This window comes from Staurois parvus, unplaced genomic scaffold (genome assembly GCF_062004578.1).
Source record: "Staurois parvus isolate SC_StPar_1 unplaced genomic scaffold, SC_StPar_1.0 ptg000063l, whole genome shotgun sequence".
In the NCBI taxonomy this organism is placed as follows: Eukaryota; Metazoa; Chordata; class Amphibia; order Anura; family Ranidae; genus Staurois; species Staurois parvus.
This window is the reverse complement of record NW_028317859.1, coordinates 239,850-264,255: the sequence shown is the minus strand read 5'-3', so window position 1 is coordinate 264,255 and position 24,406 is coordinate 239,850. Positions and strand designations below refer to the sequence as shown.

General features: G+C 40.0%; 1 protein-coding gene across 6 annotated transcripts in view; it reads left to right on the top strand.

Annotated features, from left to right (window-relative positions):
* EZH1 (enhancer of zeste 1 polycomb repressive complex 2 subunit) overlaps positions 1-24,157 on the top strand; it is a 193,452-nt gene extending 169,295 nt beyond the window's left edge. For 5 of the 6 annotated variants that reach the window (XM_089668770.1, XM_089668768.1, XM_089668767.1 and 2 more), the window contains 4 exons: positions 7,161-7,242; positions 8,321-8,401; positions 17,460-17,544; positions 21,469-24,157. In XM_089668770.1, coding sequence (XP_089524896.1) covers positions 7,161-7,242; positions 8,321-8,401; positions 17,460-17,544; positions 21,469-21,529 — 309 coding nt within the window. In that variant the 3' untranslated portion in view covers positions 21,530-24,157. Of the gene's footprint in view, positions 1-7,160; positions 7,243-8,320; positions 8,402-17,459; positions 17,545-21,468 lie in introns of those variants that run through there. The other variant, XR_016311529.1, reaches the window with a different exon arrangement.
* Positions 24,158-24,406: the final 249 nt, after the last annotated feature.

Here is a 24,406-nt window from a genome sequence, read left to right as displayed (position 1 = left end):
AAAAGATAGTGTAGATGGTCTAGGGGTAGGGTAACATTGAGTACTTGCTCCAAGACCATTCTAACCATAGCCCAATAACCCGCAATCTGTGGAGAAAACCAAAAGATGTGTGCCAAGGTACCTACTCCTCCCTTGCACCTTCAGCACTTGTTAGACAGATTTGGGGTGATCGCATAAAGCACTATAGGGGTCTTGTACCAGTGCATAAATATTTTATATAAGTTTTCTTGATACACAACACAGCGGGAAGTTTTGGCAACAGAATCCCAAATCACTTGCCAATATTTTAAAGAGATTGAGCATTGGAGTTCATCCTCCCATCTCTTCATATAACAGTGAGGATTATCAACAAGAGAACCTTTACTGAGACGTAGTCTATATAAAGAGGTGATAAGATGTTGCTGGGAGGGACCTTTAACCGTTTCAATACCGTGCAATTTTACACCTTCCTGCCCAGGCCATTTTTCAGGTTTCAGCGCTCTCACACTTTGAATGACAATTGCGCGGTCATACAACACTGTACCCAAATTAAAATTTTATCATTTTCTTCACACAACTAGAGCTTTCTTTTGGTGGTATTTAATCACCGCTGGGGTTTTTATTTTTTGCTAAATTAACAAAAAAAGACCAAAAATTTTGAAAAAAAAACACATTTTTCTTTGTTTCTGTTATAAAAGTTTATAAATAAATAATTGTTCTTCATAAATTTAGGCCGAGATGTATTCTGCTTCATGTCTTTGGTGAAAATAACCCAAATTAGGATGTATTTTTTAGTTTGTAGGAAGGTTATAGAGTTCACAAACTATGGTATAGATCTGAATATTGATCAATCCTGAAGTACTGACAGCCAATCTAATTTCTTGAGGTCCAAGAATGTCAGAACAGTACAGATATCCCACAAATGACCCCTTTTTGCAGAGTAGACAGTCCGACGTACTTCATAAGAGGCATGGCGAGTTTTTTGAAGTTGTATTTTTTTGTCATAATTTTTCGGAAAATGAAAAAATTAAAAAAATTATTTTCACTATTTTTTTTTTTTTACATACTGTCACCGGTGCAGTACAGCGTCATCATATAACTGGCATGGCGGTTAGCAGGGACACTGACTGGTGACAGTATGAAAAAAAAATATATATACATTTTTTTTTAATTTTTTTAATTTTTTTATTATATTTAATTTTTTATTACTTTTTTTTATTTTTTTTAAGATTTGTTTTTCATATTTTACTATGACCAAAGTAGTACAATGTTACCATAGTAACATTGTACTACTTTGGGGAAGTGACCTTTTTTTTTCTTTTTTTTTTTTTACACAATTTGCTTATAGCAAGGAATTATTTTGCTATAAGCAAGCATTTACCTGAATGAAATCGATTCATTCAGCTTTTTTTTTTTTTTTGTGCTTAGCTGTGATTTGGTCACAGCTAATCACATGACATGTGCATGTGATTAGCTGTGACCATTCACAGCTAGGCACTAGTATACAATGGATGGCATCATGAATGAAGCCACCCATTGTATACAACTGTCATGTGACCTGCTGTGATTGGTCACAGCAGGTCACATGGTACCAGCAACGGGAGCCAGTACTCGGATCTGTCATCGGCCGTGTCCGAGGTGCACGGCCAGTGACAGATCGCACTGCTGCGCCACTCTGCATTAGTGCAAACGGCGCATGTGCGGGAGCACGCCAAATGGCGTGCACCCGGAGTGAAGAGACACATCTGAAGCCGCCAAACGGCCATTGGCCGGGCGGCTAATGGTTAATAACTATCCTCTTGAAATCTGTGGGGCGATCTAGCGTTAAAGAGTAATTCAAGGAATGGAAGAAATGATGGAACTGTAAATAAGTGTATCTGGCTGATACCGGTATTGTTGATCTCCAGGCCCTAATCTCCGCAAATGACCGAATCCTGCGGGAGACCAGATTGGTTAGATGATGGAGTTGAAATATCCTATTAATTGCCCAAGGGCTCATCTGTGGGTAGGACAGACTATCTTGGAACTCTGGATTATATAAAACATTTAAGCTTGAGGTGATTGTAGCCGTATTAGTGTATTATGACTACCAGCTCAAGCTTGACTCCCTCTGTGTGAGTGTAGTATTCCCCCTCCCTTTTGCTGTATCTTATCTCTAGCCTTTCTTTTTTTTTTTTTTCATCCCTTCTAACATTCTGCTGAAATTTTGTGATTTGTTTAGTACTGCTTGGACTTTGAAGAAGGGGACATACCCCGAAAGCTTGTCCTCAAAATTGTATGTTAGTGCAAATAAAAAAAGTATCACAGACAGTATTCAATTGTTTCTGTATAAAACATTTAACAATGGAGAGCACACGGACTGTAACTGCTGAGATTTCACACAAGTTGACCAAACTTTGAGGGTAAATTTCATAGATTCAAGCAATGAGGGGAGGGGAGACAGAGTTGATGTATGATGAAAAGGGCGTAGCAATGAACATGTATGGATCAGATAAATATAGCCTAATTCAATCTCCGCCCATCTGTTCTGAGGTTTTTGGGTGAACCATGATAGCGTTTGTCTCAAATGAGTGGCTAAATAGTAATTGGTAATATCTGGTACCCCTAGGCCTCCATTATTTCTAGATGACAAAAGAACCGTTCTCGCTTTTCTGGGCTTTCTGGCATGCCAAATAAATCTAAGAAATGCTCGTAGAGTTTGAAGTTGAGCATGAGGGATCGCGATTGGTAGAGTCTCAAAAAGGTAAAGTAGCTTTGGCAAAATTGACATCTTTAGCACATTTACTCTACCCAGGAAAGATATCTTATAAGCATCCCACTGATTTATTAGAGCCTAGATCTCCCGAAACAGTGGGGGGTAGTTAGTTTCAAACAACTCAGCATAAGTTGGGGTTATATGGATACCAAGGTATTTAATAGATGACATGCACCAGTGGTATGAGTAATTTTGTTGGAGCAGTGAGAGATCTTGGGATCAAATAATAAGGGGCATAGCTTCCGTCTTGGAAGTGTTTATTTTATAGCCAGATAAATCACTATAAGTTTGTAAAAGTTTATGCAATGCGGGTAGTGACAAGTGAGGCTTAGTTATAGTCAATAGAACGTCATCTGCAAAAAGAGAGAGTTTATATTCCTTTCCCTTAACAGTCACTCCCGCTATGTAAGGGTGTGCTCTAATTGCTACTGCTAATGGTTGAAGACATAACACAAATAGGAGCGAGGACAGAGGGCATCCCTGTCTAGTTTCGTTGAGCATGGGAAAAGTGTCGGATGTGGCATAGGGAAGCTTACCCTGTGTAGTAGGCCGTGAATACAGCGCCGTAATAGCATTAAAAAAATGGCCCTTGTATTCCCACATGTCGCAGTAATTCAAACATATATGACGTGTCTTGTTTTTGGATCTTACCGGTGTCTGCAACTTGTAAGTAGTGTTTGCTGCTCTAGGTTTGGGTAGGGGTAGTGGTAAGGCTTCATGCGGGAAAAGAGGTAGGCCTAGGTTACACAGAAACGCTTCTCCATCTTGAAGATCTTTGATTGTATGTTGAGTACCATCCTTGGTTACTGTTAATCTGAATGGAAAGCCCCATCTGTATATAATGTGATGCTTCTGTAGGTGGAGAATAAGTGGACGAAGTGTACGTCTCTTAGACCATGTGATAGGGGATAGATCACTATAGATTTGAATTTTCCCCCTCTGAAATCAATCAAGGCGGTGTTACGTGTGGAATTCAGCAAAAACTCCTTGCTATCATAGTACTGAAACCAGACAATAATGTCTCGGTCTCACACCCAGTGGTGGTTTTGGGGCAAGAGAGCGGTGGGCCCTGTCCATTCGCCAATCTATGTACAGAACCACTGGGGTCAATACAGTGAACAGACTTCAGATAATCTTGCAGATCAACTTCTACAGATTCTGGAACGCCATGTATGCGGAGATTTTGTCTCCGCTCCCTATTCTCCAAATATTGAAGGGATTGTAACTGGGACATCTGTTGTTTGAAAATGTGGTTATCTTCCTCCAGTACATGTACATACTGCACCAAATTATCAAATTGTCTGTACATTCTTACACCAATGCTATCTCCCCTCTGAGTTCCTGTGCTATTTTCCTCACTGCCACAGATATATAGTATGGGACAGACTTTGCAGAAGGTGGTGTAACTTATCATCTAGAATGTCTGCCGTGAGATATGGAATAGGGGAAGGGGGAGACAAAGTAGAGTGGTGTATTACCTCTGCTTCACGACCTGACGGATCATCTAGTTCTGCCATCGGGGTTGCGTGATCACTCGAGGCCAGGGATGCGGCCCACGACTATACTTATGCATATGTGTAGGCCTCAATTGCTTGGAGGGTACTTCTGATGCCCGATTTTGCCCATGGGGATCTATAGACAAAACTGAGTCTGGAACTGATGCTCCTCTGCATCAGTGAGCTATCGTGAGCTCTGGAGGAGCTGGAAGAGAGAACAGTGAAGCGCAGCGGTATTAGTGTGCGACCGCCATCTTCAACCTCCACGCATGTGCCCTGTTCAAACTGTTTAACTGAATACAAGAATGCATTTATAACATATCTATTGGGTATAAAAACACTTTCTCTCTGAGCACTTTAGACAGGTCCATAAGAAGGATCCGACTGGCCTTCAGTTCTGGGGGATTGAGAAGTATGAGACATTGGAGGGGTTCTGATAAAATTAAGGTTCTGAATTAAAAAGAAGCAAAGTGGATTTATTTTATGAAGACTTTGGCTCCTTTGGGATTAAATCTAGATTTTGATTAAATTGTTTTATGGAAGATTTTTATTTATAATTATTCAGGGTCTGAACATTTATTTTAGGGTCATTAATTTTTGTGCTGAGGGAGTTATATACTTTTTGGCCAATAGATGGCATTATTCACATTTATGTGTTTTTATACATTTTATATGGGTAATAAATTATTATTTATAGTGTTGTTTTTTTGGCATTTGCTGAATTAATAAGTAGATTATTTGAAGATATGTATGTAAAAGAATGGATATTCATGATAGTCATGTGAAGTGGCGATTTCAAGCAGTATGATCATGGGCCCTATTTTTATCTTATATTTATTATTCATTATTAGTTATAAATACTTTTTTACTGGGTCACTTATAAAGGTTCTGCCCCTGGGGATTGCTTTTTGGGTTTTTTGTTACCTGTGAACTAATTTTGTTTCTTTTTGATCTTGATTCGTTTTTGGTCTTCTTGAAAATGGCTCAGAGAGTAGTAGGTATTTGTTTGTATTTGGTTTGGCCTCTACATTTTGAGCCTAGGCAAAATGGATGCCATTACTCTGAAATTACCATCTCTTGATGTTGGCACTATTTTTTCTATGATTAAGTCACTGATCACGTGACAAAACGCATCAGACAGGGCCACGAGACGTCATTATGCCCGGAAGTGTGAGTTTGGTCATTTTAGACACTACTCCAGGGATCAAATTAAAAAAGAAGAAAAAAGCGCCACTTACAAAAAACACCAAAGTGTCAGCAGCATATCCCACCCAAAATAAATTTTGGCAACAATAATCCAAATTAAAAGGTATGCGCTAATAACAAACTTATACAAAAGTGTATGTCATCATCCAGAAAACATTAGTGTTTTAAATAAATTAGAGTGTCCAAACATAAATTAGTGTCCAAAAAAATATATATATCTTCAGTGACTTGAACCAATTGTGAGAAATCCACCACCAAAGGAGATTAAATGAACTCACCAGAGCTAATGGCTGGTCAGATTATAAACCAGCAACAGCGCTTGTGCTCTGGGAGCAATGAACCCGATGTCCAAATAGATATGGTGATGTTTCAGATACTTCCAGATAATAATCACAGCCAAACAACTTTGCAGCCCAAGCTCTTATGATGAACTTCTCCACTCTGTCTCATACCTCCATGAGAGCATGCAGTACACTCAGGGACAAAAAAGAGAACATAATGGTGCAATACGTTTTTTTCATTTATCTCTTTAATAAAAAAGGTATAAGGAAACTCACAAACAAGGTGTCCAACAGACACCAGCTTCAATCGCAAAAAAGGGTTGAGATACAGTTAACGCTCACCGCAGATCTCTCCCATACAGCACAGACCAGCAAGGCTCTCTAACATCCACATCAAATAGGCTACGCCCAACCGGTTTCGTCACACCGACGTCATCAAGGGGCACATGATCAGGAGGGCCAATCGGAGAGCGGATCTCCTGATCTGTGATCCTCTGTGTCCGAGAAACACAGCAATTACAGGATTGCACTGCTGTGTGGCTCAGAGGAGTGGGGGGATATACAGGCACATCCTCTCAGATCAGCACTTGTTCCACCTGACCGTTTAAGTGCAGCGGCCAGGTGAGAAGCGATTACAGGAGAAGTGTGGGCTACATACTCACCTCCCTGCTGCAGTATTGGTTTGATGCTGCAGCTTCTCCCCCCATGTTCTTAGAGCCTGAGCAAGCTGTCAACTGGCATCTGGGTAGATCTGAGCATTTTTGTCGGGATCCTTCCAAAGCCTGGAGCAGCTTTGTGACAGATGTTTTTGGGTTACAATAAAGCACAGTAAGTGCACTCCTGTATTTAGGGTTCAACATGTAACATGTTTCAGTTTCTGCCCTCTCCCCGCCCATTTTTGGAATGTGGTGTGCACTAATTGAGTTTATCTCTCTGCTGCTGCTGCTACTCCTTCTCATCAGTCTATCTTTCTGTTACAAGTTTATGGTGTAAGGAGCTTCAAGTTGCTCTCTCTAAATTTTGAGCCCTTTTTTCCCTTTGTTACATGGGCCTGTTAGAGGTTTATTTTCTGTGTTGTCCAACCCTCTGTTTTTGGACATGCCATGGTTAACACTGAAGTCCTGTGTCCTGTGCTGTACGATCAAAGAAATAGAAGTTTTGACCTATCTGTAAAACTCTCTTCTCGGGGTACAGTACTGGACCCAGGTCCCTCTTCTTGGTGATCTTCCTACTGCTTTGTAGAAAATCAATGTTTGCTGGGGCTTTTTAGGATAGTGTGTCTGCATCTTTATTTTGTCAGTGTCCAGTAGCTGCATATAACCCATGCTTATGACTAAAGTCCTGTGCCCTGAGCTCTACACTAAGAAAAGGATTTTACAGGTAAATTCTAAATTCTGTTTTCTCTACAGTGACTAAAAATACTATAATATTATATTATTTCAGCTGATTTCCCAGGATGAAGCGGATCGAAGAGGGAAGGTCTATGATAAATACATGTCAAGCTTTTTGTTCAATCTTAACAATGGTAAGATGTATTCTAATCTAGAAGGGGGAAAACTTGCATTGTTGCTGCAAATGTTGCTTTGGCCCATGCTAGTTATAGAATATTCTGTTTAATTAAACCTGCAAAATCCTGTGCTGTGCTCCTCATGTTGATGGAGGGTCCTTGACCACATTTCATCAATGCAGAAGAGTCCTGTTAGAGGTAAGGACAGCCTTTTTTGCTAAACTCCAACCTCTTCATCTCTTTGCTAACTGGATGATGCAGAAAGCTGCACTTACTCTTGGCATCAGTGAAGAGGTGGTATGAATAATCCTAGATAGATAGATAGATAGATAGATAGATAGATAGATAGATAGATAGATAGATAGATATGCCCTTTAAGTGATTTACATGTTTATAAATAGTGAGTATATTGAGGATTGGGGGTGGATGTGGAATTAGAGAGTTTACCATTTAATTTCTTTCCTTCATTTAGTAAAAAGGAAGTCCGGACAGCTGGATAACTGTTATTTAGAAAATTGCAGAACGGTAAAAAAAAATTAAGGAGATAGCAGTGGAAGGAGCAGGGAGATCCTGGTACTCCGCTGCCATTTCCTTGATTTTTTTACCGTTTGGCAATTTTCCAGGTGAAGGTGATTTCTACAGTAGTGCGGCTGTCCAGACGTCCATTTTTTATTCATAATCAGCTCTGATCTGGGCCAACGCCTGTTCAGTGCTTTTGCGGCAGTGTGTGGCTGGCTGACCTGGAGCAGTGTTCTCTGTCTTGTTCGGTCTTCCTTGTTTTAACTATTCTTGGGCAGTTTAGGAAATGATTAGGTGAATTTTCTTTGTTTTAGTTATAAGTTTTTTTCTTTGTGTAATGAAGGCTCTGTTTTTAAGATTCTTTTTTGTCTACTTATTTTTGCTTTCAGGTAATGCCGTAAAGCTTTTTCTAAAACAAATACCTATATTCTCTTGTTTGCTTTGTGTAAAGTCTCTTGGTTTAATTTATTTTGAACTTTTTAGTTTTAGTTTATCAATTTTCACTAAATTCCTCAACAGTTTACTCTTTTGAATAAAATGCATGTGATTATGTTTTCCTATAATCTCTCCTGTACAGATTTTGTTGTGGATGCCACAAGAAAAGGGAATAAAATCCGTTTTGCAAATCACTCTGTAAATCCTAACTGCTACGCTAAAGGTTTGTATTATATACTGGGAGTAGAAAAGCTATTGCTTTCCTTCCAAGTACAGTACAATGGAAGCATAGTTTCCAATATTTAAATTTTGACTACAAACTAAATTATACTAAGTGGATGTGGGTTGGATTCCCTGCTAAGTCTTTATTACTGCCTAGACACCATTGAAGAGTAGTCACCCCATCCTTATTTTGACCATGACAGACTGGGCTTGTTTTTTCACATTGTCCACGTGAAATAGGGTATGCATAAAACATTCCTTTATCTGCTGTTGAGGGACACAGAAATTCAGATACAGTCTGGTTATACTGCTGTCTACAGGAGGACTAGACACTGGCAACCGAATTACAGGCCAGCTCAATATAATACCTCATATACCTAGTATGCCTATAGTTTTTGTACTAGAGTCCTAGGAGCATGAACGTCTTTTCTTTAGTTCTGCTGACAAAAGTCTAACCATTTTGTTTTCCTAATCTTTTTTTTCCTGATTTGATTTTTTAGGTTCTTTTAAGTTCAATCACTATTCTTCAGTACATTGCAACATCAAAGGTTAAATCTATTTTCATGGAAAATAAAGCAAAAAAATAGCATATACAATTGCCACATAAGCCATGTTGTACTTTAATGCTGTTAAAAATTACCTTTCTATTTCAGTCTGCAGCACTGTAAATTTCTGTAAAATTCAGGTCTTGCTTGTGTGATTGAATCACTGATTTTCCAGGTTTTAGCCCCTCCTTGTAACAGAAATGTTATCTTTTTAGGCGATACTCCATAAGGTTTATTTACTTCTGAAGGGTTGCAGACATTGCAACTTTGCTCATCAAAACACTGTGAGAGCATTAACTAAACATAATGAGCCAGTCACTCACATTCAGAATCCGAAGAACAGCTATTTTTTTTAGAGCAGCAACAGGTAGGAATCTGCAGCAGAATATGTTAAAATTCTTAAAGCGTATGCTAATCACCCAGAGGGGATTGTATATTTTTGTTTTTTTTTTAAAGTGGAGTTACTCCTTAAACTACCGTGTTTCCCCGAAAATAAGACACTGTCTTATATTAATTTTAGGTTAAAAAAATGCACTGGGGCTTATTTTCGAGTAGGTCTTATGTTTATATCTCTCTCTGCCCTATCTCTCTGCCCTCTCTCTTTGCCCTCTCTCTCTCTCTGCCCTCTCTCTCTGCCCTCTCTCTCTGCCCTCTCTCTCTGCCCTCTCTCTCTGCCTTCTCTCTCTCTCTCTGCCTTCTCTCTCTCTGCCTTGTCCCTCTCTGCGCTCTCTCTCTCTGCCCCCCCCTCTCTCTCTGCCTTCTCTCTCTGCCCTCTCTCTTTGCTCTCTCTCTCTCTGCCTTCTCTCTCTCTGCCTTCTTTCTCCCCCCTCCTCCTACATGAAGCTGCAGTGCTGTCACCAGGAACAGGTGATTACATACTTACCTGCTGCATACTCTGCCTGCCCCTTCAGCACTCCGTCTTCAGCACCCGTGGCAGGGATGTGGACCCGCCCCTCTGCTGAAACTCTGAGGAGGAGAGGTGTCTGCAGTGCCTGCCTCACTGTCCGTCCCCTCAATGCCTGCTTATTTCAGAAGCAGCACATACAGGGACGGACTGAGCCTCTCATGGGGCCCTGCAGTGACCCCGGGTCCGCAGGCAGTGCCCGAATGGTCAGTTCTCCCCTGGTGGAGGTAGGTCTTATTTTCAGGGGAGGGCTTATATTAGCGGTACGACAAAAAGTACCACTAGGGCTTACTTTTGGGGTAGGTCTTATTTTCGGGGAAACACGGTAGTCTCCCCCTGCTACGCCTACTTTGCAAAGCACCACATGGAACTCTTATCTCTGGTATGTTTTTACTATCCGCCTTCAGTGACCTGGTCAACTTGAGCTCTCATCAGTGGTGTGGGAGCACCTGAGGCTTTACGTCATGTTTTTTGCCTAATTGCATCACCACCACACGGTCGCAACATGTCTGTTCATAGACACAGAGGATACGGTCTCTCTGCTTTGGGTGACTCCAGCCCATTCTCCCTAATTGTTCTGAAGGCACTGATGCCAGCAATCTGAAATCCAGTGGTCCTGTAGTTATAGGTTCTACAACCTAAGAGTCTCCTTCAGCAATGTTAGGTGAGGCTGAATCCCATACCTTGTCATCAGATGTCTCTACTGCCATCACTCAAGGCTTTGTTGCCAAATTAACTTACCGTAATTCCTCATGGATAATGACCACAGAGGGCCAGGGCCATATCCTGTGTAGTCTATATTTGAACTTCCTGAGGCCTTAAAACAGGCAATGGCACCGGTCGCTGTGACCATCTCGGATTCAAAATCCCAATAGTCTATCTGTGAACCGACTGTTATTGAGGCACCACAGTGTAGCCTCAAAATTACAAGAGGTAGATCTGGCCCTTAATGATGCAGTACACATTACCCTGCATTTTGAGGATCAGCCTTCTGTCTCCAGCCTTGGGGCTTTCACCGCATCTACAGCTGCAAAGACCTTTCTGTTACACCTGTTATTTGAAATATTCCTCCATGCAGACTGGAAGCAGTCTGAAAAGTCATTGGCCTATCTGAAACTATTCCCCTTTGAGAGGGGATTTGTTAAACTGTGGTATATACCCACTAAGGATCTTCCAATGACTCACATTAACAGGAATACTACTAGACATGTAGAGGGTGAGCTTAATCCTAAAATATTATTAAACCCAAATGCAAACATTTCTTATATTGCAGCTTACCATTTCTTAGATGCGATGACTGCATTAGTTTTCTTTTTTAGGCTTTCTTTCCTTTACTTTCACCTGCTGATCTAGACTGTAAATATGTTGTTCTTCTTGTTCAAAATGTTTTTTTTACTAGAAAGCCAAGGGTCTAACATCCACCATTAAACCAATAATGTTATAAAGTGTGGTTGAATACAAAAGTTCACAGAGCAAATTGCTAATTCAAAATGCTCAGTAATACTTAATTGTATAGTACATCAACATAACATAAACAGAAAAACTGTGGTAGCAGGGAAAACACAGGTGGGGGGGATAGAGGTCCCAGTGATATGCTTAAGAATTCCAGATGAGTTCCAACCTAGTGTGAGCATTCAGTAGACTGGATCAGGTCTCAAGCAGAGATTTGTCGAGTCCTGAGGATAGAAAGTGGGACACCAAAGAACGCCACAATTTGGTGTAGGTTGGCAGTCTGATAAAGTGATTTCTATTTTACTGTGAATCATGACCTTCTTGAACCTGTTCTTTGTTTCAACAATACACAACTTAGGAATTTTCCAGGCCTTTGCTAGTGTCTGTCTAGCAGTCTTAGTGACCTACAAGAAAAGTTTGAACTGCCATTTTGGGAAGCTCATAAGCATTCCTGTTAAGGAGCAGTACCGTAGGCTCAGGGACAGGGGATCTATCAAATAGTGTAGAAAGGATCTAAAGCACTTTGCACAGTCCAAAACTTGCATACTAGTAGACAAGTCCACCAGATATGGAGGTTTGTGTCTGTCTTCCCACAACCCCTGAAACAGGTAGGTAAATAGATGGGAACAAATTTAGAGATCGGTGCAGGGACCAGATACCACCACAAGACTACCTCGAAATAATTTTTGATAGGAGCCGCGGTCTAGGAACAGGACTTGGTGGCCTCCCAGATATCCTCCAGTACTTGGGTTTCAGAGTTACATTGAGGTCAGCTGCCTACATATGTATGTATGATGGAGGATATGGGTAGGTCTTATTGATGATATGGATATACAATCTGGAAATAAGGCCTGGGGAATGAAAGTCTTTCCTGCACATGCCTTTGAAAAGCAAAATGTTGTCTAGGGATGATTGTGTTTCTAAGAAAGAGAGGTAAGTGTTTTGACCTGAAGGTACCTAAATAGCTCTGAACGGTGAAGGTTACAATCCTGCTGAAGAGTAGTAAATGGTAGAATCCCTGTGGGGCCAGCAAATTGATACAGTGCTTTGAAAAAGTATTCATACCCCTTAAAATTTTTCACATTTTGTCATGTTACAACCAAAAATGTAGATGTATTTTATTGAGATTCTATGTGATAGACCAACACAAAGTGGCACATAATTGTGAAGTGGAAGGAAAATGATAAATGGTTTTACATTTTTTTACAAATAAAATATCTGAAAAGGCATTTTTCAAGGCACTGTATAAGCAAGTAAGGTGCAATGTGGACCTGGAAGTGAAGGCATGTGGTGTTTCAGTTTCTGGGAAAAATAACAGGTGGCATAGAAAAGATAGCATTGGGCAGTGGAGGGACGTAAGGAAAAACCTAGATTTCAAGCAATCCCATATGCGTAAAGCTGAGAGTAATAAGATTTGCCAAGCACAAGCTCAGAGGAGGATTAAGTCGTAGGATATTATCAATAGCGAGTGGATCACAATCCATTGCCTCAATACCAACCCAGAGCAGGGTTTCCCATGTAGCATGATATTTGGTCAGGTGAACTAACTATGAGGCATAATAACTGGTGAAATGCACAGAACTAGGCACTTATAGGACATGAAAAAGATATAGAACTTTAGGTAGCAAGGTCATCTTGACCACGGTCACTCTTCTGAGCCAAGAGATACAAAGAGGACTGTCACTGAATGAAGAAAGAGGTTAGTTTGCAGAGCATTGGTGGGTAATAAGCCTGGTAAAGGGTGTCAAATGCTTTGGGAAGATTGATACCCAAAAAGGGCAAACTATAAGGCTTCCACATAAAAAGAAAATGAAGATTGAAGTTCCGGGGGGGTATGAAGTCCAGACCAGAAAATAATGCATGGTGGTGCGGAACTTGGAAGAAGATAGGGGTGGACATGAGGGAGGCCATGTCAAATTGAAGCATGCTGTCCGCAAATGGCACCAATTTGTGATTTTAAGTAGCTGATTCCACACATTCGATATCAGGATAAAAACGTATTTTCTGTGCCAGAGGTTCAGTAGATAAGGCAAAAAAAAGGGGGGCAGACTTGCCTCCTGCCCCTTCTGATTAGGAAATAGTCAGACTTATATTGTATCCTGAATATTTCAAGTACGCTTGAGGATAGGCTTATAGAGCGGAAACCCAGCTCAGAAAGTGAGGGCCAAAACCCCAACGTTGCAAAGCATATGTCAGATAGGACCATGTTACGGTGTCAAATGCGTTTCGAATGTCTAACGGTATATGCCTTTGTTAGATGGCCTGTAAGAGCAAGGATGCCCTATTAATACTTTCGCTGACCTAATTTTGTTGTTTTTCAACAGAAAAAGCTGTCCTGCAGATTTATCAAATAGAGGATTTAGACAAACCATTTAACACTGACAGAGGTGATTGCAATGGTCAACTTTTATTCATTTACGTAAAACCTTTATCCTAAATGGAGAAAACAAAATTTGCTGTAACTGCTTATAAAATCTGCTAGTACATCTGTCCCCTTTCTTCAGGCTGACAATGCTACTGTCCAAAGGTATCTCTGTTGTTTCTTCACCCAAAATGTAGGCGTGTTACTGCCCAGATCACCAGGTGAAAGCATATAAAGAGAAAACTAATGCGGCCACCACAGTTAAGGATTGGTAAGCTGTAATATATTACATTTTTGCTTTTGTGTTTAATACCGCTTTAATTATTCTACTGAAATATTACACACAACATCCTGCTGAACAACTCAAAGAGAGTCCGTTTTGTAGATCAATCTTTTCTCGAAGAACGTAATGCCTGCATAATCTGGCTTTGTCAGGCTTCAGCATTGTAAACTGTCACGTGTGGATGGGGTTAACCAGCCTAGCTCCATGCCACCAAGGTCCAAAAACTATTTACCTCAGGCCCCTCAACATATGAAAGAGGGCTACCCCTTTCTGCTCTTTTGTGGGAGCACTGTGCTCCGGGGAAGCCTCCTCCCAGAGTTTTCTTTTTTTAATTTTAGCTTCCTCCTCTTCTATTGCAGGTCTACTTTCTGTGCAGTTTGGTTGTCTTTATGGACCAGGTAGTCCCTTATTGGAAACCTTTCTGTAGTGCTACTTTTTGACCTTTCAGAACAAGTGACTCCTTCACCATCGTGGGAACCCACCTTTGGCAGGTCTTCTGGTTGAATCTATGTTGGCCAGAGGTCTAACTAACATTTCCCCTTGTGCATACCCCTTCAGTCACTTTGAACTTGTAGGATTGGACCTCTGAGATCCCTGGTGTACTCAGGAATCTTTTTATACCCTTTGCAGGCTGTGTGTTAGCTAGTTCAGGATTTGTCCTGCAAGTCTTGCTTAGCAAAATTATTTGTCTGGCTAGACAGTCTCTTCCAGACACAGTTTTTGTCCTTTGATCAGGTGTTCAGTCATGCTTTCTTTTTCAGACTGGTTGATCTTCCTCACCTGGATCTGTTTTGATCAAAGTTTCTTCTCAGGACCTGTTCCTTCTATGAGCTTGTCCTCAGTGCTTGCTGATCACATTAGGTTGTCAGTCTTCATGGTCGGGTTGGTTTTGGTTGATCACCTGCTCGTTAGTTCAGGATCAGTGTTCAGCTCCATGTAAAGTCATTGCCCTTTGGTAGTGAAACTATGTGCCTTCCTTCTGTATGTGTTGGTGGTTCCCCTATCTGGTATGGAACTCGGTCAAATCCAGTTGCAGATTTGGGCACTAGTCCTTAAGATGGCTCTTGGGCTGCAGGTAGTCCTCATAATTTTTTTGTTGATGTGTTGCTCACCCCTAGCCTGGACTGCTTTTGGACCTCCAGAATGTATTTGAATTCTTGTGTTCCTCAGTGGATGAGATGTGAAAATAATATTTTTGTGCTTGCTATAAAATAATTTTATTGGAGTCCATTGAGGGACACTTCTCTGTGTTTTATGTAGATGCTCTTGGTAATGCTTGCTACAAATTTCCGCATGCTGGGTTGAGGAAGGGTCATTCTAGACTGGCCTATGATTATTTTTTAATTGCCAGTGTCCAGTCCTCCCATAGGAAGCAGTGTACACTGACTGTATCCAATTTCTCCCTAAATGAAGACGAATTTTACAGTGAATACAAAAATCCTATTATTTTTGTTCTTACACACTCTCGGGTTTAATTTGAGGGTATATACATGCAAATTGGAGGAAGAGTTTAGGAATTACAGCTCTTAAGAGTAGCCATCCCCCTTTTTTCTAGGGACCAAAAGTAATGGGACAGTTGAATCAAAAGGTGTTTCTTGGCCAGGTGAGGGCTACTCCTTCCTTATTTCTTCATCAGTTAAGCAGGTAAGTGGTCTGGAGTTGATTTTAAGTGTGGCATTTGGAATCTATTGCTGTGAACCTACAGCATGCGTTCGAAAGAGCTGTATATGCAAGTGAAACAGGCCATTGTAAGGCGTCAAAAACAAAACAAATCCATCAGAGAGATAGCAGCAACATTAGGAGTGGCCAAATCAACAGTTTGGTACATTCTGAGGAAAGAAGAACGCACTGGTGAGCTCAGCAACATAAAAAGGCTTGGACGTCGATGGAAGACAACAGTGGTGGATGATCACAGGATCCTCTCTATGGTAAAGAAAAACCCATTCACAACATCCAGACAAGTGAAGGACACTCTCCAGGAGGTGGGTGTATCATTGTCAAAGTCTACAATCAAGAGAAGACTTCACAAGAGCAAATACAGAGGATTCACCGCAAGGTGCAAACCAGTCATAAGCCTGAAGAATAGAAAAGCCAGATTAGACTTTGCCTTAAAACATCTAAAAAGCCAGACCAGTTCTGGAAAAGCATTCTTTGGACGGAGGAAACTAAGATTAATCTGTACCAGAATGACGGGAAGAAAAAAGTGTGGAGAAGGCTTGGAACAGCTCCAAAGCACACAACGTCATCTGTAAAACATGGTGGAGGCAGTGTGATGGCATGGACATGCATGGCTTCCAGTGGCACTAGGTTATTGGTGTTTATTGATGATGTGACAGAAGACAGAAGCAGCAGGATGAATTCTGCAGTGTTTAGAGATATACTGTCAGCAACAATTTCAGCTAAATGCAGCAAAGTTGATTGGATGGCGCTTCACAGTACACATGGACAATGATCCAAAACATACTGCAAAAGTAACCCAGGAGCTTTTGAAGGAAAAGAAGTGGAATATTCTGCAATGGCCGAGTCAATCACCTGATCTCAACCCAATTGAGCATGCACGTCACTTGCTAAAGGCAAAACTTAATGCAGAAAGACCCACAAACATAGAACAACTGAAGATAGCTGCAGTTAGAGCCTGGCAAAGCATCAGAAAGGAGGAAACCTAGTCTTTGGTAATGTCCATGGGTTCCAGACTTCAGGCAGACATTGCCAGTAAAGGATTCTCAACAAAATAATAAAAATTACCTTTTATTTATGATTATATTCAGTTGTCCGATTTGGTCCATTAAAAAAGTGGGGGGGCTATTCTTAAGAGCTGTAATTCCTAAACCCTTCTTCCAATTTGGATGTACATACCCTCAAATGTGTCCAAATATATATGGGCCTAACTGTATATATGGGAAATTCACTTGGGTTAAAAACGCAAGTGTCTTAACTGAATACGCAAACTTGTCATCTTTGCAATGGGAAAAGTGTTTTTGAAAAGTGACAGCTAGTACGGGGAACTTCTTCTCGTACTTCTGTCAGGGGGAGAGGGGAGCAGCAGGTGGCGGCTGCAGGATCGGGAACATGTTCCACCCTAAAAATGAAAGTGAACTTATCCTTTAACCTTCTAAAGCTGAAATCCTTTGTACAAAATGTGTAGTTTAACACCACCCTTACACACTACATTAAAACATTCATAAAAGAAAATAAAGACATTGTTTCCCTCCTCATTTGCACCATTTTGTTTGCTACAAACCACAAATGCTTTTTATTGTAGGATTGTGAAGTGCAATTATGGAGCTGTAGTCACCTTCTTGTCCGGCTTCCTATGCATGTAGACAACAGTTGTTACTTTTTTGTTAGACTAGTATAATTTTATGGGACTTCACTATACCCAAAAAGTGATATGTAATTATAAATGCGTGCAAGTTATCCTAGGTTGAAAGGCAGTTTTATATCCTTTATGCCACTTGAGTGCATATATAAACATTTTATTTTATACTAAAAATTATGGTTTTTTTTTTACAGTGGTCATGGTAAATGGAGATCATCGTATTGGAATATTTGCCAAACGAGCAATCCAGGCTGGGGAAGAATTGTTCTTTGACTACAGGTGAGAGCCAAATAAAGGCTACAGATTTTACCTCCATGTTTTGGCTGCTCTCATAAACATCAAAAATGAGATCATTTCAAGTTGCATGTCAGAAAAAAATACTAGTTCAAAAGACCTATTTTAACAATCTTTTTAAAAAGCAATGGAGCAAACAGTGGAGCAATAGGTTCTAGTTGCTGTCAGTCATATTTCTTGGGGGGAGGAGGGAGCAGATTATGGTAAATTAGACATCCACAGACTGATGGAGGTGTGTCAGCGGACAATTTCAAGGACAAACATTATTTCAGTGGGCTGCCTTACTGTAACATGCGATATAAGGCACGTTAACTTAAATTTTAATAAAATGATTGCTACAGAGTTAATTGGAAAGATTGGTTTATTTTATAAACCAGCATCCCAAGAAAGTTTGATACTAAGGTGACCTGTTAAGGGTATAACGTTATGAATCATTTTGCACTCTGTAGTGAATAGGGGAGGTTGAAAAATCTCTGTAATATAATATCAAGAAAAGAAAATGTATAAAATAGAACAGGCTCATCTGATTTACTGATTAATTGCCCACTTTACAATGTATAGTCTAGGCAAGAAAGGATTGGCATAGACAGTATAGATATTGATTTTTTTTCTGCTTGAGGATAAATTTTCTCCTGTAACAGTAAGTAGTATATACTGTATCTACCTTCCTAAAAATTGAAAATTCCCAAAAATATTACATGATGATGTATACAAAGAGAAATAGAGAAAAGCAGCAGTTGTAAAAAATAAATTTTTGACCATTTGTGCACCTATAAGCCCCTTGTGGACATACCTTATCACATTGCAGTGCTATTACTTTTGAATAGCACCCCAATGCACTAAAGCTACACATCTGTATTGTAGTAGACTGCAACGCACTACCACGCATTGCAGTGCATCACAATAGAAAAAGGGGTGAGGTACTGTTGTATTGGCAGCCTATTCATTTTAGTGTGCTGCCTTACTGTAAGGTGCAACATAACACATTTTAACACACTGCAAAGAAGTATATGGGAGGAAAACCGTTTTTAACAAATCAGCAGAAGAAAGGGAGGAAGAAGTCAAATAGGCTGATTAGGGTTTATTAAGGATGTTATTAGACTCAAATGTTACATGACTTTTTCTTACTTGTAAGGTTGCTTTAACTGACATCATATGCAGATCAAAGAACATCCCTTCTGAATGCGGTTTGGAACAGTTCAGTGACTGCAACCACTGCTGTCATACAGGGAAAGTTCCAGCTGTCAAAGTGACAGCTATGATTTGCCAGAAAAAGCAGCCGAGGGCAGCACAGAAAGGAGAGGAACAGGGAATATGCCCAAAGTAAATTTTTTTTTTTGGCACGAGCATCATACAAATCCAATTCCAAAAGAGTTGGGACGCTGTGTAAAATCTACATAAAAACAGAATGCAATGATTTGCAAATCTCAAACCTGGAAAAGCTGGATGAATATTTTGCAAAAAATTAGGTTAATTGGCAACAGGCCAGTAACATTATTATGTATACAAAGGGCTTCTTAGAGAGTCAAAGTGTCTCCGAAGTGAAGATGGGCAGAGATTCACCAATGAAAATCTGCGTCTAAAAATTGTTGAACAATTTCAAAATAATGTTACTCAATGTAAGAATAGCAGACTTTAAATATGTCATCATCTACAGTACATAATATCAAAAAATTCTGAGAATCTGGAGAAATCTGTGTGTGCAAGAGACAAGGCCACATCAATATTGGATAACTGTGATCTTTAGGTCCTCAAATGGTACTGCATTACAAAGAGGCGTGATTCTGTGATGGGCATCACTACATGAGCTCAGGAATATTTCCAAAAGTCACTCTTTGTAAACAGTTTTTCGTGCCATCCAAAAATGCAAGCTTAAGCTCTAGCATGCAAGAAAGAAGCCATATCTGAACATGATCCAGAAATGCCTCCATCTTCTCTGGGCCAAAGCTCAATTTAAAATGGTCTGTTGCAAAATGGAAAACAGTTCTATGGTCAGACGAATCAAAATTTGACATTTTTTGGCAACCATGGACACCACGTCCTCCAGGCTTAAGAGAAGAGGGACCTTACATAGTTACATAGTTATTCTGGCTGAAAAAAGACAAAAGTCCATCCAGTTCAACCATAGAAAAAAAAATTATAATCCTATACCCACAGTTGATCCAGAGGAAGGCAAAAAAAAAACCCCAGCAAAGCACAATGCAATTTGCCCATGCTGGGAAAAAAATTCCTTCCTGGTCCTCTGAGAGGCAATCGGATATTCCCTGGATCAACTTTACCTATAAATGTTAGTATCCAGTTATATTCTGTGTATCTAAGAAACAATCCAGGCTTTTTTGAAGCAATCCACTGAGCTGGCCAGAACCAACTCTTGATGGAGTCTATTCCACATTTTCACAGCTCTCACTGTGAAGAAACCTTTCCGTGTTTCGAGATTAAATTTCTTTTCCTCCAGACGTAAAGAGTGCCCCCTTATCCTCTGTGATCACCTCAGGGTGAATAGCTCTACACCGGGTTCATTATATGAACCACTGATGTATTTATACATGTTGATCATATCCCCCCTTAATCTACTCTTCTCAAGAAAGAATAAATTCAGTTCCTCTAATCTTTCCTTATAGCTGAGATCCTCCATGCCTCGTATCAATTTGGTTACCTTTCTCTGTACTTTCTCCAGTTCCCCAATGTTCTTTTTGTGAATTGGTGCCCAAAACTGAACTGCATATTCCAGATGAGGTATTACTAATGATTTGTACAGGGGTAATATGATATCTCTCTCTGGAGTCTATACCTCTTTTAATACAAGAGAGGAATTTGCTCACTTTAGAAACTGCAGCTTGGCATTGCATGCCATTATTAAGCTTGTGATCTACTAGAACTCCCAGATCCTTCTCCACCATTGATTCCCCCAGTTGTACCCCCCTGTTATCAGTGCTTAGTTCAAAAGCTTGCATTCTCTGATGGTATGGGGGTGCATTAGTATGTATGGAATAGAGAGCTTGCACATCTGGAAAGACACCATTATTACTGAAAGATATAGAACAGCATATGCTGCCACCCAGACAATGTCTTTTTCAGTGAAGGCCTTAGATATTTCAGCAGGACAATGCTAAACTGCATACTGCATCTATGACCACAGCATGGCTGTGTAGTAGAAGAGACCTTTCACTAACTGAAAATATTTGCCGCATCTTGAAACAAAAAATACAACAAAGATCCAGGACTGTTGAGTAGTTAGAATCCTATATCAGGCAAGAATGGGGCAACATTCGTCTCCCAAAAATCCAGCAACAGGTCTCCTCAGTTCTGAGGCGTTTAGAGAGTGTTGTTAAAAGAAGAGGGGATGCTACACCGTGAAAAAATTGCCCTGTCCCAGCTTTTTTGAGGTGTTTATTTTTTCATAAAATGTTAAATTTTCTCAGTTTAAACATTTGATATGTTTTCTATTGTGAAAAAATATGGGTTTATGAGATTTTCAAATCACTGCATTCTGTTTTTATGTAGATTTTACACAGCGTCCCAATTTTTTGGGGATTGGGGTTGTACACTCAAAGTACTTAACTGATTAATGACCAATTTCAGTGGCATAAACAGGCCACATGGTACCTGTACTTACCTCTTCCAATATACACCAAGATGGCACATCCCCACTCCTACATGTAAAGTAGCTATCCTCCTTTCTACCTGAGCCAAGCTGTATATCTTCATTTTGCTGTGTGCGTTCGGTATTAAAAGACTGCTCTGTGTAGGCACATTTTACATTAGGACCAGTGTAGTGCAGTATAGAGTGTAGACTACCCCAGCATTGATTGTATGCAGTCCCCAAAGTTTCCATTCTACTAAAATGGGATCGGGTGTCTTGCATGTTTGTAGACCCTAACATCAATTTTTGCCTACTTTACTTTTCAGATATAGCCAGGCGGATGCTCTGAAGTATGTGGGTATAGAACGAGAAACGGACATTATCTAATATCCTTCCAGCACTGTTTTTGCATTATCTAACCATTCTAAGCTTTTTCTCTCTGGCACTCATAACCCCTGTGTTTGTTCTGGCACTTCATTGTGAATGTATTTGTAAGACAAAGCTAAAGTCAAAATGGATCCTCTGCAGTCATTCCGTTGGTAACTTGAAGTCTGAAAATTCTGTGCAAAACCAGTTTTGGGCACTTTGTTTTTGTCACACATTGTAATTACATGCCATGAAAGGTCTAATTGTCATCAGTTCTTCTTTCAAGGTGTGATGTAGAGTGGTGGTTAAATCTTTGTGCTATTTGTAATTTTCCTCACATATCTGCTGTCTGAAAAGGACAAAACCTAGGAATAACATGACTTAACTCTTTAACATATATTTCCTATCAAATATCACATTATCTGTAAAATTCAGTTCATGTGCTTAATAATCCAATAAAGCGAGTGAGTGCAGTCCATAAAACAAGGTGCAATGACTATTTGGTGGTGCAGGGATCATGCTGTGCTCCCCTCCTTTGTTCCCCTACTCACCAACTGGCGTTGATCCTTAAATATGAAGAGTCAAATTGCACAATTAAACCCCTCTCAAACTTGTCCCAGGCTGACTACAACATATAGTGTGTGTGTGTATATATATATTTATATATACAGTATACATCAGAGTCTGCAGAGTGAATACACTAAGGTAAAGGGGTTCACTGATGTAAGAGTGGAGTGGAGATACTGAAATAAGGAGAGACCTTTATATCCATGTCCTCGCTTACTTTAAGTTCTCCACTCGCCTCTTACATCAGTGACACAATCACTGACCTGTAATTGCCTGCAGGCTTTGGTCCTCCTCTCCCCCCAGCCCCTCCTTACAGATAAATGCAGGTTTGTTGTAAAGTCAATGTCACTAGGCATCTGACCACTACCCTCCACCGCTCAAACCTATCTCTTCTGAGCCCATGCCACGCACGTGCTCAGTGTGGAGCTGGCCGACAGCTTACGGGTAGCAGAGAAGTGTCCTTTTTTACTGGCAACACTGCTTGGGGACCCCTCCATAGTGGTGGGACACCAGGGCTCGTTTGCAAGTCCAACCCTTACGATCCTGGTAGTTCCGCCACTGTTTTAAACCCTTTTAGTGATTAAAGAGTAAATTTCTACTTATGTCAAGATACAGATTTTCAAGCCATCACCTACCATAGCTGAGCCCCCTCATGTTTCTATTTTGAGGGCATGTTGGTGGACGGCAACTTGGGTTTAGTAGGATAGGTTTCAATGTTTATTACCTAGGGTTTTGCAGCAGAAGCAACTCACCAATCCTGATGCTATTTTTTTTACAAACCAGCAATAAATTGGCATCACTGGTCTTTTAGTATCTTTTGTAGCTATAGAACATGTTATGGCGAGGGGCAGCTTCAATATTTCATAAAACCATACAAATGGATCCCTGGTGTGAAAATCATCATGTATCTCCTTTCAGCTATATATTCTTAACATATACAGTGGAGAGAGTTTTTCACATGTATTAATTGAGAACAACACTTTTATTAGCCCTTCTTAGTACTGGATCAACACAATAACAGCCTTGTTTATACTGACAGATTGCACTAATTTAGACAGAACAATCTTTTATTCTATAGTTCATATTCAGATTCTGTAATGATTTTACACTTTTTAAAGAACAATTTCAGGCATGGTATATTTTTACATAGCTGCATTTCCAGCTTGGACCAATGTAACTATGGTGGAGATTTACTAAAACAGAAGCAAGCAAAATTTGGTGCAGCTCTGCATAGAAACCAACCGTCTTCCAGATTTTATTATCAAAGCTTAATTGAACAAGCTGAAGTTACAAGCTGATTGACTGTCATGCACAGCTGCACCAGACTCTTATGTGCTTCAGTTTTAGTAAATCCCCTATACCATACCTGGCCGATGCCCTTGGAAGCTGGAAATCACTGAAGCAGACACCACTTCTCCAGTGATCACCACTAGCTTCTGGGTCCCGTACTGAGTGGCCGGCCTGATGCATTGTGAACATTGAAGGTTGGCCATTCAGCACTGAATAAATGCAAAGCGTTCTCTGATTGGGCAAGGTTGAGAGGCAGGGTTGTTATGATTATAGCACTCTTTGCCTTATGAATAATTTTCAAGAAAGGATGGAGAGTAGGATGATTATCTCACACATTACATAGAACAACACTGTTACAGATGTAAAATAACCATGTAGGGTCCTAAGAATTTCAAGTTAGGGACGGCTAGAATAAAAGCACTTGCTCTTCTCAGTTGGATTTATTATAGCATTGGATTTATTAAATGTTATGGTTTGTATGTATTTAAACAAATGTTATATGGTGTGCATAGGAAAAAAAAGATTATATATAAATATGAATCAATATATCTTCATGCTTGTGCTATTAATATGCATGGTTATGTCTTACATTTAATGTACGCAAAGCAGTATGTTATATCTAACAATTTATGCACATTAAGAAAGTCTATGAAAAATAAGTATTGTGTAAGTCTTTTTACAAGTCTAGATATTCTAGATGTTGCAAGAAGGTGTATTGTTATGTACTGTGTGGCTGCCATGTGGTTATAAAATAAACATAGTGGCTCTTGGACATGTTGCCTGTGCCTAAAAGCTTGGTGTTTCTCTTTCTTCTTGTCCATGAACAGAAAGGTCTTGACCTGAAATGAAATGTTTGTTCTGTGTAAGGTAAATCCATACCCTGACTGTTAAAAAAAAGATTGGGCTTTTCTAGTGTGCATGTCCTGAGCTCCAGGACATTTTACCCCGTTCCTGACCAGGCCATTTTTTGCTATTTGATACTGCACTACTTTAACTGACAATTGTGCGATCATGAAATGCTGTACCCAAATTAAATTTATA